General features: G+C 42.5%; 1 protein-coding gene across 1 annotated transcript in view; it reads left to right on the top strand.

Moving 5' to 3' along the window:
- Positions 1 to 15394, top strand: part of LOC124777290 (WD repeat and FYVE domain-containing protein 3) — a 299899-nt gene that overhangs the window by 67681 nt on the left and 216824 nt on the right. The window contains exons 13-15 of the mRNA XM_047252642.1: positions 9073 to 9312; positions 13151 to 13296; positions 13462 to 13609. Of these exons, the coding sequence (XP_047108598.1) occupies positions 9073 to 9312; positions 13151 to 13296; positions 13462 to 13609 (534 nt within the window). The remainder of the gene's footprint in view (positions 1 to 9072; positions 9313 to 13150; positions 13297 to 13461; positions 13610 to 15394) is intronic.

The following is a 15394-nucleotide window of genomic DNA, read 5'->3' as shown; positions in this document are numbered from 1 at the left end:
GGCTGTCTAAACCGGTTGCCTTTGCTGGTGAATTATTGTCACTGTAGGCCCACTGGATGCATTCTTCACTACCACCAGCAGAGTTTATGATCTTGCAAAGCTAACCATGAACATCAAGTTTTTTTGCACCAGAAAATTTTCTCTCCCCACCTCATAGCATTCAGTAAATACCAGATATTACAAGTGCCTATGGCAGTCACACATACCATATACACACGAATAATCTGTGCCATCGAATAATCTGCGCAGCCCAATTTTAAGGAGGAGGGTGGGAGGATATTGGCTTTGATTTGTTTTTTATTTACCTATAATTGTTCTAACATAATGATTCTATTTACCGCCTTTTTTGCCATCATCAGTTGTGGTATTATCATTTTCTCATCGCCACCTTTCCATAAAGCGCCATTCTCGGATCTGTCCAATAAAATTGTGATAACACATTTTTTGTAATATTTTTCCACTAGTGGTAGCTGAAAGAAGTCTCATGCTCATTTTACTCACTCACAAATCTGGGACAAATCCAGCCGCTTGATTTTTCCACTTGGTGTGAACTTGTGGTTTTCATTGGCTGTCCATTGCATATATCACTGTTTAAATACGGCTTTGAATGGACAGTTTATACACGCATCTAGTGATTGCAGGACAGATGTTAGGCCTCCAGGGATAATGACCAACTCAGTTTTCCCTTTTTGTAATTTGTCTCGCACTTCCTCAGCTGTATGCTGGCGGAAATTGTCCAGGACCAACATGTTATGTAAATTCAGTAACGGCCAGGGCAACATTGCCAAATGTGAGTCACCCAGTCAACCAAGAGGTCATTGTCCATCCACCCTTTTGGATTCATTGATATTTTCAGAATAGTTTTCCATTTAGGTATCACATAAGGTGTTAGCTTTCATCCATTGCCAGTTACAAACATCTTCACTGTACAATTTTGCTTCTCATTGCCTCCAGTTCATATCATGATGCTGGATTCCTTGTTCTGGTATTTGGTTGTTGAGTGACATCTCAAAATAGACTGGAGTTTGATCCGCATTACCAATATGCGATTATATAGGGTGAGTCAGGAGGAAAGGTGCATGCTTTGACGGGTGATACTACTGGTGATTCTGAACAAAAAACTGCCAACAAACATATGCCTTTTTCTTAAATGTCTCCAGGTAAACCAATGAACACAGCTAGGAATGGGAAAGGTGCAGGTGACGGTAAATTAAGATACTGTTATATTATGGTTTGTTTAATTGTGTATGTTTCCTCGCAGAAGATGTTCGAACAGTCCACTGTCAACTTCAATGCATATTACTGCTCTTGTAGACAGGTGTTGTGTCGCCGATCAGAGCTCAGTTTTGCATTCCTTTACCTGGGCACAAACATGTAAAATACAAGCAAGAAGTTCCTCTCTTGTGTCCACTCTGTGCTTGTAGACATCACTTTTCAACCCCCCTCACAAACAGCAATCCAATGGGGTAAGATTGGGTGACCTCGGTGGCCAAGCAATGACTCCACAGCGAATGATCCAACTAACAGGATATGTTGTGTTGAGATACTGTATCACTGGCCGTACGGAATGTGTAGGAGCTCCATCATGCTGAAAGTACATACGAGCTCATGTTGCCAAAGGGATATTCTCCACATATTTTGGTAACACATTTTGAAGAAACTCAAGATACCGTTTCCCAGTGAGACAGTTTTCTAAAATAACTGGGCTGATGAGTTGGACATCGATAATACCGCACCACGTGTTGACTGAGAAATGTCGTTGAAAATTCGTTTCCACAGTAGCATGCACATTTGCCCATACATGAGAGATGTGCGTGTTGTTAATTCTGTTGCAGATAAATGTTGACTTGTCAGTGAACAGAATATGTGGAATTAATTGCTCATTGGCAATGATACATTGACAGAATTCTTGCCGGGCGACAGTATCTCCTTCATGCAGATGTTGTACACTCTGCCGGTGAAAGGGATACAGACCATGCTTGTGTACTCTGCGTATCATTCATGTTTGTGGAATACCAAGTTCTTCTAGAGCTAGTAGTAGGGTTGCGTTCCACTGCTTGAAGAATGTTGTCAATTTCATTAAGAGTTTGTTGTACAGGACATTCAGAGACAACATTTACACTGGGAAGCATACCTTGCTCACGCTATCTGTGAAACACTCTGCTAAACACCCTGCTATCTGGCACTCTGCAATTTGGAAATCGTTGTTGGTATTCTTGTACAGCAGCTCTGGAATTCCCATTGGACAAACCATATATGAACACCATGTTAGCATACTCTGCAAGTGTGAAGATCTGTAGCATTTTCAGTACACAAAACTGTATTCGTTGTTCACGTAACAACACAGTAGTACCGTGCACTAAAGCACTGTTGGACTGTGACTTGAGGTAAAGAACTGCACCGTGCGCAAGTGAACTGTGTACTGATAGGGCCCGAGGGGCTTGGCATTCATTTGCTGGGTACGGGCTTGGCAACCCCGGGATTCCGGAGCTGGGGACTGGTAAGCACCGCTAGTCCTCTGTCACCGTAAGCTCTGGGCATGCTTCAGAGACCACCGTGCAGTGCGGCAGTGGAACGTTGTGTGTCTCAGCGAATAGGGATCTTGGCTTGACTGCCCGGATCGCGAGGATGTAATAAACCTCTATAATAAAAAAACTTCATTCTCGAGGTGTGCTGCGTGCAGATGAGATGCATGGCTGTTGAGGTGGAACAGTCATTAGCGGGCAACCTCTGGGGAACTTGCCGCACCTCGGTTGTATAAGGCTTACTCAGGCACGTGGGGCTTTGTCTGAGTGGACTCTTACTTCCGTAGCTGCTTGTGGGACCGAAATGTATCCTATGAAATCTTCTTTTTCTCCTCCTGGTGGAAAGGGTGGGCCACTGGAAGGTTCTAACACCCAGTCTATCAAGAGGACTCTTGTAGTCAGTCTCCCTGACTCCGGCGCTTCTTTGACAACTCCATTCTTCAGTAACAGAATGCATTCTGGTCCTCAAAATGTGTTTCTCATAGTGAAACAGAAGGAGGGTAGTGTTTCGAGAAGGTTTTGCCCTTCTATATACAAAAGGGTTTGGAGGGAATCTGTGGCTCCTTAAAATTGGTGCAGTGCTTGGGCAGTGGGACCTTGCTAGTGGAAACTTCCAATTCCCAGCAGGCAACTAACCTCCACACTGCTAAATGCCTTGGGAGGAAATATGCCATAGACACTGAGCTGCACAGCATCTTGAATTATAGCAAAGGTGCTTTGACATGCCAGGATATAATAGACATTCCCAAGGAGGAACTGCAATGTGAGTGGGCTCCGGAAGGTATAGTTGACGTGCAATATATCATGAAAAGGGTTGATGGGCATCTTATTAAATCCGACTCCTTTAATCTGACCTTCAGTAGCACGAAACTTCCTGATCATGTTAAGGCTGGCTTCCTTCACCTTAGTGTGAAGCCTTATTTCCCAACCCCAATGTGCTACTTTAAATGCCAGTGCTTTGGGCATACCACCTGAGGATGTAAAGGTGAAGCGACTTGTGGCAATTGTGGTAAGGCCGCTCATGAAGAAGTTGGTTGCTCGTCTCCAGCCAAATGTATCAGTTGCTCTGGAACCCACCCCATTTGGAGTAGGGACTGCCAAATCTTTTTAGAGGGATGCAAAGTCCAGTAAATAAAAACAATCAAGCGTATCCCCTATGGTGAGGCCAAAAGTATCTACAAGTTGATACAGCCTCCCACATTTGCTACATATTTTGCGTCAATGGTTCAGAAGCCTACTCCAAAAGCGGATGCCTTTGTGCAGTCGGAGGTGGCGAGTGTTGGCACTAACACCTGCAGATGTCAGTGCACTTGCAAGGCAGCAAATGTTTCAGAGCCTGTGGCCTCTGCTCGAACAGCAGAAAAGGGCACAGTGGCCAACTTGGGCCAGCCCCTGGTGCCTCAAACAGCTGAGGCTGTTCAGAAGCCCAGTAGGGCCATTATCACTCCCACACCAGCTCCACCAAAGCCCACCAAACTGCAAAAAGCTCCTATAAAGCAAGCACAGCAGGTCAGATCATGTGGTAAACCGTCTGACCATGTCGATGTCATTTTACATGTGCTTCCTCTGGCTCTTCCCCAGAGCCGATGGAGTATGATGTATGTGTGGGGCAATCATCTTGCCCCGTGACTGCCCCTCCACCTGCTGCAGTATCCCCACCCCATCAGAAAGATAGGATGAAGGTGCTACCCACATCATACATGGCTCCCATACTTCAGTGGAACTTGCAGGGGTTCGGGACACATGTGGAGGAACTTCGTCTACTCTCTCAGGGTAGTCCACTGTGTGTGTGTGTCTCTAGGAGACTTATTTACATCCCTCATACTCCCCTGCGCTCCAAGGCTATACACTCCGCAAAAGGGATGACCTGTGTGGAGAGGGAACTGGAGGGGGTGTAGATCTTTTCGTCAGGATGGACTGCCACTCCTCGCCTCTCTCACTTATGACAACTTTACAAGCCATTGCTGTGTCTGTGCATGTGCATCGTCCATTGACTATATGTTACCTTTACTTCCCCCACATGATGCCCTTGATGAAGGGCCCTCACTGCCCTTATTACACAGTGCCCCCCAGTCATTCATCTTCTGTGGTGATTTTAATGCCCACAACGTGCTTTGGGGCTCTACAATTACCTGTCCCAGGTGTAGAGCAATTGAGAGGCTCCTCCTGTCATCCTGTGCATACTTGCTAAATGCGGGACAGAGCACTCACTTCTGCACAGCGACACTCTGCCATTGATCTCTCGCTTGGCTCTCCAGCTCTTGCCCACAGTGCTCAATTGGAAGTGGCCAGTGACTTGCATGGAAGTGATCACTTCCCGATCTGGATTCACCTGCCAGATGGTGTAGGCCCTGAAATGAAATCCCCACGATGAGTTCTCAGTAGAGCCGACTGGACACTTTATAGCCAGTTGGCCCAGTTCGAACACTGTGCGAATGTCAAGGTGTGGGTGGATCATATTACCAAAATGGTCCACCATGCGACTGCAGCATCCATTCCACAGTCCATGAGCCACCAGAAGAGGCAGCCTGCCCCTTGGTGGAGTGCAGAATGCCACTCTGCAATCAGGACCAGGTGTGCGGCTCTGCGTAGGTGCCAGTGTCAGCCAACTGCTGAGAATCTTGCAGCCTTTCAAGTGGCGAGGGCAAAATGTCGCCAAATTATTCGAGAGAGCAAGAAGAGGTCATGGCAACAGTTCCTGAATACCATTAATCGTTCCACCAAAAGTTCCATTGTGTGGGAGACCTTCAGGAGAGTTTGTGGGAGAGGAGGGAGGTGCCCCATGGCTGCTGTAATGAATAGCAGCACTCTCCACATGGATCCACGAGACATTGCCCAAACTATAGTAGCATATTTTGCCACAGTTACCACAACAGCCAGTCAGGATCTGGGTTTCCATCACCATAGAATGGTTGCTGAGAGGTGTAGTTTGGACTTCCAGTCCACCTCCAATGAAATTTGCAACTGACCAGTCTCCATGTGGGAGCTGGATTCTGCATTGTCTGTGGCTCGTGACACATCCCCTGGTCACGACAGGATCCATTACAGTATGCTATGGCACCTCACAAGGTGCAACAGAGGTATCTTTCTTGGAATTTTTTTATGCCATTTGGGCATCAGGTCACTTTCCTGACTTGTGGCGTGAGGCAGTTTTAATTCCTCTTTTGAAACCTGGGAAAGACCGCGCATGCCCAAGCAGGTACTGTAGTGTTGCTCTCACTAGTTGCATGGGAAAGACCTTGGAGCAGATGATCAACCACCACTTTGTCTGGATCTTAGAATTGTGGCAACTCCTTGGCCGCTTTCAGTGTGGGTTCAGGAGGTTTCATTCCACCTTTGATAACCTTGCCCTCCTGGAGTCGGCTATACAACAAGCTTTCCTATGCGGTCATCACCTTCTAGGTGTATTTTTTGACATCAAGTAGGCCTGTGGTACTACTTGGAGGCGTCTCATCCTAGAGCAGCTTCACGAATGGGGTGTATCGTGGTTGTCTCTCCATTTTTATTCAGTCTTTCCTCTCGCCACGATATTTTAGATACCAAGTCAGTGACGTCCTGCCTGATTGCTTTGAGCAAGAGAACGGTACCCCTCAAGGTAGCGTTTTAAGTGTGACTGTCTTCGCCATAGCTATTAATAGCATTACGTCCATAGTGAAAAGTCCTGTCCAGTGTTCCTTGTTTGTGGATGATTTCTCTGTGTTTTCCTCTTCTTCAAACTTCGCAATGACAATGTGTCAGTTTCAACTTAACTTTAGATGTTTGGATCAGTGGGCGCAGAAGAGTGGCTTTAAGTTTTCCACCGGGAAGTCCGTGTGTGTTCTTTTTCACCGTTCTTGTTCGATTTTAACATTTCCTGAATTGAGAATGAGGGACACTGTCCTTACTTTTAAAGACACAGTGAGATTTCTGGGGCTCATTTTTGACTCGAAGCTTACGTGGTTACCTCATCTTAGTGACCTGAAACAACTGTCAGTTAAGGCTTTAAGTATTTTAAAATGTCTCAGCCACAGTACATGGGGAGCAGACAGGACTTGTATGCTCCAGTTTTACAGGGCTTTTGTGCGATCTCGGCTTGATTATGGGTGCATGGTGTATGGGTCTGCAAGACCTTTTTATTTAAAGATGTTGGACGTTGTGCACCAGATGGGATTAGGTTGGCCACTGGGGCATTCAGAACAAGCCCCATACCAAGCCTCTGTGCAGAGGCTGGTGAACCGCCACTTCATATGCAGCGATGGCTACTTACGGTGCAGCAGGCATATAAAACTATGTCCACACCATACACACCCGCATACCATATCGTTGCTGAGCTTCCTCTGGCACAGATTTTTCATAACTGGCAACAAGTAACGAGGCCCTATGGCATTCGCACACAGGATTGCTTTTTTGCGATGGCTATGGCTGTTCTTAATGTTTTTCGTTGAGGTTTGAGCAGATTTCCACCATGGCTCCTCTAGAGACCCAGGCTTTAGTTTTAGATGTGCATCATGGTTTTACCATCGTTTTCGCTGATGGCTCCAAACAAGGGGATTTCCGTGGCTGTTCTGTAGTGTTCCCTGATCATGTCACCAGGTTTCGCCTGCCTGATGAATATACCATTTTTGCAGCAGAGCTCCACGCGATCCTGAAGGCATTGGAGCAGCTGAATCGTATTCGGGGCAATCAGTTTCTCATCTGCTCTGATTCCCTGAGTGCCGTACAATCATTGCAGAATTTGTATCCAGTTGAGGAGTTGGTCCAGCTGATATATGACCAACTGTACTTGCTCCACCAGCAGGGTAAGCAGGTGTCATTCTGCTGGGTGCCAGGTCATGTCAGAATATGGAGCAATGAACAGGCCGATTGAGCTGCCGAGGAAGCTTGCAGAGAGCAGGATGCAGCACAGTATCCTATTGCCTTGCAGTCTGTCATTTCTGCACTCCACAGGAAGTGCATGCTGTTGTGGGAGGAAGAATGGCTGGAGGTGACGGCCAATAATCTGTGGTTGGTGAAGCCAGCAACTCGGCCGTGGCATTCCTCCTGCTAGTTGCTCAGGCGGGGTGAAGTGACCCTTACACGTCTTCAGATCAGACACTGTCCTCTCACATATAGCTTTCTATTATGGCAGGAGGATCCCCCATTTTGTGATGCTTGTGGTGTGCACATCTCTGTCTGCCACATTTTAATGGAATGCATGTTATATCGTGTTGCAAGGGCAGTGGCAAAAATTGGTGGGGATCTGCCCTCTATTTTAGCTGATGATGAGACGAATGTATCTAGCGTTTTACAGTTTTATGTGTCTGGACTCTGACCTAAACTTTTAGGCTTGCAGAGTGGCTGGCTCCTCCCTTTTTTTCCTTGTGGTCAGTCTGCTACTTCCATTGTTTTAGCTTTCTTCCTGTGTAGTCCATGTTTTACTGCTGACGCCATGCTTCGTCGTGGGTATGCACATAGTTTTCCAACCTTTGTTACCTGTGTTTTACAATCTGTTTTATCTCCCTGTTCTGGGTATTTTCTTGACACCCATCTCAATCTGGTTTTGAGTGGGTGCTTGAAGACATTGCTGTCGTGCGCCCATACAAACCTCTCCATCCATCCTGCATACTGACAAGGTTAGTAAGGACGATGCTACGTCTTTCCCGTTCCTAGTTGTTTTCGTTGGTTTACCCGGAAACATTTAAGAAAAGGCATATGTTTATTAGGAGTTTTTTGTTCAGAATCTCCACTAGTATCACCCCTTAAAGCATGTACATTTCCTCCTGACTCACCTTGTGTATAGGAATGTCCATTGCACAAATTTATCACAGTGTGATGAAAATTCACTACTTTTACCTTGTAATGCCTGGAAGCTTTTGAGCGATGGTAGTGTTCTTCCAGAAGCATAATCCATTTCAATTTAAAACTTTTGGTGACCAGCCCTAGCTAGCTTTGAAACTGGTGATGTCTAGTTCTCTGGCTAAAGCAGTGCTTTGAGTTGGCTCATCTCACTAGTCACCTTGCATCCATATTGTCAATTGTCGCCTACATATTAAAAAACCTTTTTTCGAGGTCCAGGTGCTTCACTTTTTGGCAACGAAATGCCCAGTGATTACTGTTCGTTTCTTGAAGCCACATTTTGTTTCTTTGTCAGTCATGAATACAACCCTCACTCACATAGTACTTTCTTCCTGTTGCGGATTCCAGTGTTCTCTGTTTCTTCAATACTTTTAAGTCTTTCTTTAGCTGTGTATGAGTAATAACAAGAACTTGTAGCCATAATTAACAAGTTAACACATGCTTAATAATTCACTTCTAACATGTTATTTACACATCACAGTCTGAGGCTCCAACAACACTATAGTATAACAGGGTCTATTGTTGGGGGTGGAGCAGTACTAACCTTATTACAATTAATCCATGCACCACAATTTTTCATCCATACGTTCAGGAAAAAATATGCGCAGATTATTTGCGCATGTATAGTAGTACTGCAAGTTATTACCATTTATTACCAAGTTGCTGAAGTGTTTGAACTGTGACAACATTTCTTACTAACAAAATTAATTTGATGTTGTATTCTTTTTTATAGTCATTGCTGATTTGCCTGCGTGAAAGCCATCGATGCCGTACGGTATTTCGCAAAGTTGGTGGCTTTGTGTATGTAATGAGTGTTTTGGTATCTATGGAGGGCTGCCTGTCTGGACAGCCATCTCAACCCTGGGAGAGTATACCGTACACCCAGGTGCTGCATTTACTGCACATGGTCTTTAATACAGTTACTGTTGCCATGCGCTTCGAACCTGCAAATGCCAAATTTTTCCATAATGAGGTATGTAATTTTTCAGGTAAATATTTAGTAGTTGCTTTATGTCTGTCCATATGATATTTTAACACACTAAAAATTGTCCTCTTTCTTGTATTAGTGTTACAGCATTATTTTGTATCTATAACAGACCCACTCCCAAATTCCTTTGTTGTTGTTAATCATTTTCATCACTGTGACACTGGTATGTATCCCCTTCATGAATCCGGACCTTGCTGTCGATGGGGTGGCGTGCCAAATCGTAGGTACAAACACAGCGAAGTGGTATCTGTTGAGAGGCCAGACAAATGTGTAGTACCTGAAGAGGGGCAGCAACCTTTTCAGTAGTTGCAGGGGTAACAGTTCGGATGATTGACTGATCTGTCCTTGTAACATAAACGGCCTTGCTGTGCTTGCTGAATGCTGAAAGCAAGGAGAAACTGCAGCCTTAATTTTTCCCAAGGACATGCAGCTTTACTGCATTGTTAAATGATGATGGCATCCTCTTAGGTAAAATATTCCAGAGATAAAATAGTCCCCCATTCTGACCTCTGGGCAGAGACTACTCAGGAGAATATTGTTGTAAGGAGAAACAAAACTGGCATTCTGCGGATCGGAGTGTAGAGTGTTATATCCCTTAATTGGGCAGGTAGGTTAGAAAATTTGAAAAGGGAAGTGGATGGTGGAAGTTAGATTTAATGGAGTTTGGTGGTAGGAGCAACAGAACTCCTGATCATGTGAATACATTGTTATAAATACCAAGTCATATAGGAGTAATGCAGGAGTGGGTTTAATAATGAATAAGAAAATAGGAATGCAGGTAAGCTACTATGAAGAGCATAGTGAGCACAGTTTCATAGCCAAGATAGACAACGAAGCCCATGCCTACCACAGTAGTACAAGTTTACATGCCAGCTTGCTCCACAGATGATGAAGAGATTGAAGAAATTTATGATGAGATGAAAGAAATTATTCAGATAGTTAAAGGAGATGAAAATTTGTAATGGAGGATTGGGACTCAATAGTGGGAAAAGGAAGAGAAGGAAAAATAGTAGGTGAATATGGAATGGGTGAAAGGAATAAAAGAGGAAGCTGCTTGGTAGATTTTTGCACAGAGCAGAATTTAATCATCACTAACACTTGGTTCAAGAATAATAAAAAAAAAAGCTATATATGTGGAAGAGACCGCGAGATACCGGAAGTTTTCAGATTGACTGTATAATGATTAGACAGAAATTTAGATAACAGATTTTAAATTGTAAGACATTTCCAGGGGCAGGTGAACTCTAATTGCATGTTATTGGTTATGAACTGTAGATTGGAACTGAAACTGAAAAGAGAGATGAATTTAAGGAGATGGGACCTGGGTAAGTTGAAAGAACCAGAGGTTGTTGAGAACTTCAGAGAAAGCATTAGGCAACAGTTGATTCGAACAGGGGAAAGGAATACAGTAGAAGACAAATGGGTAGCTTTCAGAGATGAAACACTGAAGGCAAAAGAGGATCAAGTAGGTAAAAAGACAAGGTGTGGTAGAAACCCTTGGATAACACGAGAGATATTGAATTTATTTGATAAAAGGAGAAAATTTAAAAATGCAGCAAATGAAGCAGGGAAAAGGGAATACAAACATTTAAAAAATGAGATTGATAGGAAGTGCAAAAGTGCTAAGCAGGAATGGCTATAGCACAAATGTAAGGATTTAGAAGCATATTTCTCTAGGGGAAAGATAAATTAAAGAGGCGTTTGGGGGAAAGACAATATGAAAAGCTCAGGTGTAAAAGCAAAACAAGGATAATGGAATGCAGTTGAATTGAATCAGGTGAATTAAATCAGGTGATGCTAACAGAATCAGATTAGGAAACATGACACTTAAAGCAGTAGATGAGTTTTGCTATCTGGGCAGGAAAATAACTGATGATGACCAAGGTAGAGGGAATATAAAATGTAGACTAGTAATGGCAAGAAAAGCATTTCTGAACGAAGAAATTTACTAATACTGAATAAAGATTTAAGTGTTAGGAAGTCTTTTCTGAAGGTGTGGGTCTGAAGTGTAGCCATGTATGGAAGTGAAACATGAACGATGAACAGTTTAGATAGAAAAAGAATAGAAACTTTTGAAATGTGTTGCTACAGAAGAATGCTGAAGATTAGATGGGTAGACCACATAACTAATGAGGAAGTACTGAGTAGAACTGGGGAGACAAGAAATTTGTGGCAAAACTTGACCAAACAGAGGGCTTGGTTGATAGGATCATTCTGAGACATCAAGGGATTACCAGTTGAAAGGGAAGTGTTGGGGATAAAAATCATAAAGTGAGACCAAAGAATGAATACAGTAAGCAGATTCAGACAGATAGAAATTCATGCTTTGCTCTGAATGTAATTGATCTACACCATATTGTTCCTACATAATTATCTATCCATTTTTAAATTAAATTTGGTAGACACAGGAAACTTGATACTTATGTGACTTGTTAATTAAAAATTAGGATGGAATTAACTTTTATTCTGCATGAGAAATATTACCTTATATCCACTACTACTTCAAATAAACTAACAATGCTGAGAAGCATAGTCCATACTGTGCTAAGAACAGAGTTTTGAGAGACAAGGTGGCTTGATATTTGGAAAATTAATACTATCATTGGTAAGCTGATTATTTTCATGTGGGGTATATGACTCAAAGATTCTCAAGGAAAATTAGGGTTCAGTGTTCTATTGTTGATGGGGTCAATAGGGACAAAGCATTAGCTCATATTGGGAAATAATAGGGAAGATAATTGGGTGTGCCCTTTTTAAAGGAAACATACCAGATATTACATTAAACAATTTAGGGAAGCCTTGGAAAATTTAAATGTGGATGGGCAGAGGGGGAGATTTAACCTCACTCGTCCAAAACATGAGCCTGTTGTCTTGGCCATCATGGCAGCTGGAAAATTATTCCACTAGGAAGTCATTTACAGTAATCAAGTGCTTTTAATGTAGAAAGTGTATTGGTTCTTAAAATGTGTTGTCAGTGTAGGAATCATTATTGGCTGCCTCAAGTGTAGGAAAACATTTACTTCTCTATGGATCTTGACTGTTACGTCCCATCCACAATAATAAGATAGCCACAGTATTGCTGGGTCAACTCTAGGACACAACTGAGGTACAGAAACAGTTGAAAGAGAACATTTTACACTGTTGAGGAATGCTACAAGAATAGTCAGTCTATTTTTATCGCTTGAGAGCTTCTTGGTGGATACCATTGTGCACTGTCTGCAGCAACTGCATTTTTTAAAATGCTTTTTTCTTCTTTTTCTTTGAAAACATCCTCTGATTATTTGATAAACAACAGATCCCTTGCTCTATCCTGTTGTTGATTTTTTAGAGCTTGTTGTGGACACACTCTTTATTTGTTACCAGATGTACCATAGTTGCTTTTCCTTTCACAAATGCTTTGTTAGCAGATACCTTTTGTATTAATGAGCGGATGAAAATATGAAACAAGATTCAGAATCACATTCAGTGAGATTTTTTAAAGTTTGTTCTGGAAAAAAAATTAAATTTCAATACAAGGAAATTAAGGAAGGAAATTAGGTGTAATGGTTCCCCAACATCAGTGTCATTAAAGAAACTATGTATACGATTACATAAACATTTTTGTTGTCCATTCAGCAGTGAATATAATTTCTGAATCTTTAATCATTGCTCCTATATAAGACAAAAATCCCAAGCTTTTTAAAGACATTTATTCTTTAACATTGACAGTGGTGCTCTTAAGATGACACTACAGCAGAACTTACATATTCTTTGCTGTTTTAGCTTGTATCACTATGCATTAAAGACTGTTAAAATTATGATAAATGTCCCTCTTTCTTTCCAGATATGCTTAACAAGCCTCTGTGACACTCTGAGGCTCTTGGGCTGTTTTTCTAGTCAGCAACAATTAGAAGAGTGTGATGACACACTGCTTTCGAAAGAGGAAAATACATTCCATAATTTATTTATAGGGAATGTTCTCGAACCAAGGTAATAATTAGTATCCATGATAGAGTTGTGTCACAGATTGTTTCCATAAGCAGTAGTAGAGTTGTCACAGATTATTTGCATAAGCAGTAGATATGAGTACAGTTTTCTCGTTACATAACAAAATTGCTATTCTTTTGCATAACACCACTTGTGTTCCTGTTTAAGCATTCCAGATCACATTCCAGTACAGCTGTCGTACGCATGTTTAGTTCTTCGGATGCTGTATGATGTGGCTCTTGATGCATTTGAAAAACCTAACTTGATGTCGGCCGTAACCTTCAAATCTCCAACCCATCGAAGACATCAATCAGAGGTACAGAAGAGGGAAATAGAGTAGAGAAAGCTTAATACAACTGCTCCTTACTTTGAGTATCTTCCTCTCTCCCTCTCCCTCTCCCTCTCCCTCTCCCTCTCCCTCTCCCTCTCCCTCTCCCTCTCCCTCTCCCTCTCCCTCTCCCTCTCCCTCTCCCTCTCCCTCTCCCTCTCCCTCTCCCTCTCCCTCTCCCTCTCCCTCTCCCTCTCCCTCTCCCTCTCCCTCCGCATTCCTTTTTGTTTCTGCTGGGCTGTCTAATTTTCTATTCTGTCCTGTTTTCAATTACTGATTGCTATTTCAGCCCTTTGTATGAAATTGGCATCATGCTGGAAAGTTCTGAATGGAACACAAATGATGAAAGAAGTAAGGGTGACACTGGCTGTATAGTTTTAAGGTGTTGAGAAGTCAGCCGGCACATAAGCAAGGCTGGTGGGTTTCCGGGTTCCGCTGAATAGGTCAGGAGTCCACTACACACAGGAGGTGGCTACACGGGTAGCTGATGCTGTGTGGAAGGTTTTTAGGTTAAAAGGTCTCAGGGAACCACAGAAAGAGCATCCATGTAAAAGGGGGTAGGTAAAACACAGTAAGGTAGTTGTAGAAACAATTGGTATTGTACTTGTAAATTGTCGTAGCTATGTTGTGAAATAATGAGAGCTCCAAGCACTAATAGAAAGCACTGAAGCTCATACAGTTGTAGGCACAGAAAGCTGGCTAAAACCGGAAATAAGTTCAGCCAGAATTTTTCTAAACGATCCAACAATGTTCAGAAAGGATAGATTAAATACAGTTGGTGGTGGAATATTTATTGCTGTCAGTAGTAGTTTGCCTTGTAGTGAAATTGAAGTAAATAGTTCCCATGAAATAGTGTGGATAGATGTTATACCTGACAATCAGACTAAACTATTAATTGAATTCTTTTACCGACCCCCCGACTCAGAAGATACAGTTGCTGAACAGTTCAAAGAAAACGTTGAGTCTCATTTCAAAAAGGTACCCCACTCATACAATTATAGTCGGTGGTGACTTCAATCTACCCTCGATATGCTGGAAAAATTATACGTTTAAAGCCGGCGGCAGGCATAAAATGTCACCCAAAATTGTACTGAATGCTTTAACAGAAAATTATTTTGAACAATTAATTCATGAGCCCACTTGAAGCATAAATGGTTCCGAAAGCCTAGTTGACCTCTTAGCAACAAATAATCCTGGACAAATAGTGAGTATTGTGACAAATACAAGGATTAGCGATCACAAGGCAGCTGCTGCTAGGCTGAATTCCATAACACCTACAACCATCAAAAAGAAATACAAAGTATATCTAATTAAAAAAAGTTGATAAAAATGCTCTTAACACCTTTTTAAGAGACAGTCTTCACTCCTTTCAATCTGACCATGTACACATAGAAAAGTTGTGGAATGACTTCAAAGAGATAATATCGACAGCAGTTGAGAGATATATACCACATAAATTGATAAGTGATGGTACTGATCCTCCAGGGTGTACAAAATGGGCCGGATCGCTGTTGCAGAAGCAGCGGAAAAAGTATGCCAAATTTAAAAACACCCAAGATCCCCAAGACTGCCAAAGATTTGCGGAAGTTCAAAATATGGTGCGTACTTCGAAGCAAGATGCTTTTAATATTTTCCACAACAAAATTCTGTCTTGAAATCTGGCAGAAAACCCAAAGAGACTCAATCAATACCTTCACTGCGCGATACACAATGTTGAAATCACTGATGGCAGTGTCTCTAAAGCGGAGTTGTTAAACACAGTTTTCTGAAACT

The sequence above is a fragment of the Schistocerca piceifrons genome, chromosome 1 (assembly GCF_021461385.2).
Source record: "Schistocerca piceifrons isolate TAMUIC-IGC-003096 chromosome 1, iqSchPice1.1, whole genome shotgun sequence".
In the NCBI taxonomy this organism is placed as follows: domain Eukaryota; kingdom Metazoa; phylum Arthropoda; class Insecta; order Orthoptera; family Acrididae; genus Schistocerca; species Schistocerca piceifrons.
Note: the sequence above shows the minus strand (reverse complement) of the source record. Positions and strands in the feature narration are given on the sequence as shown.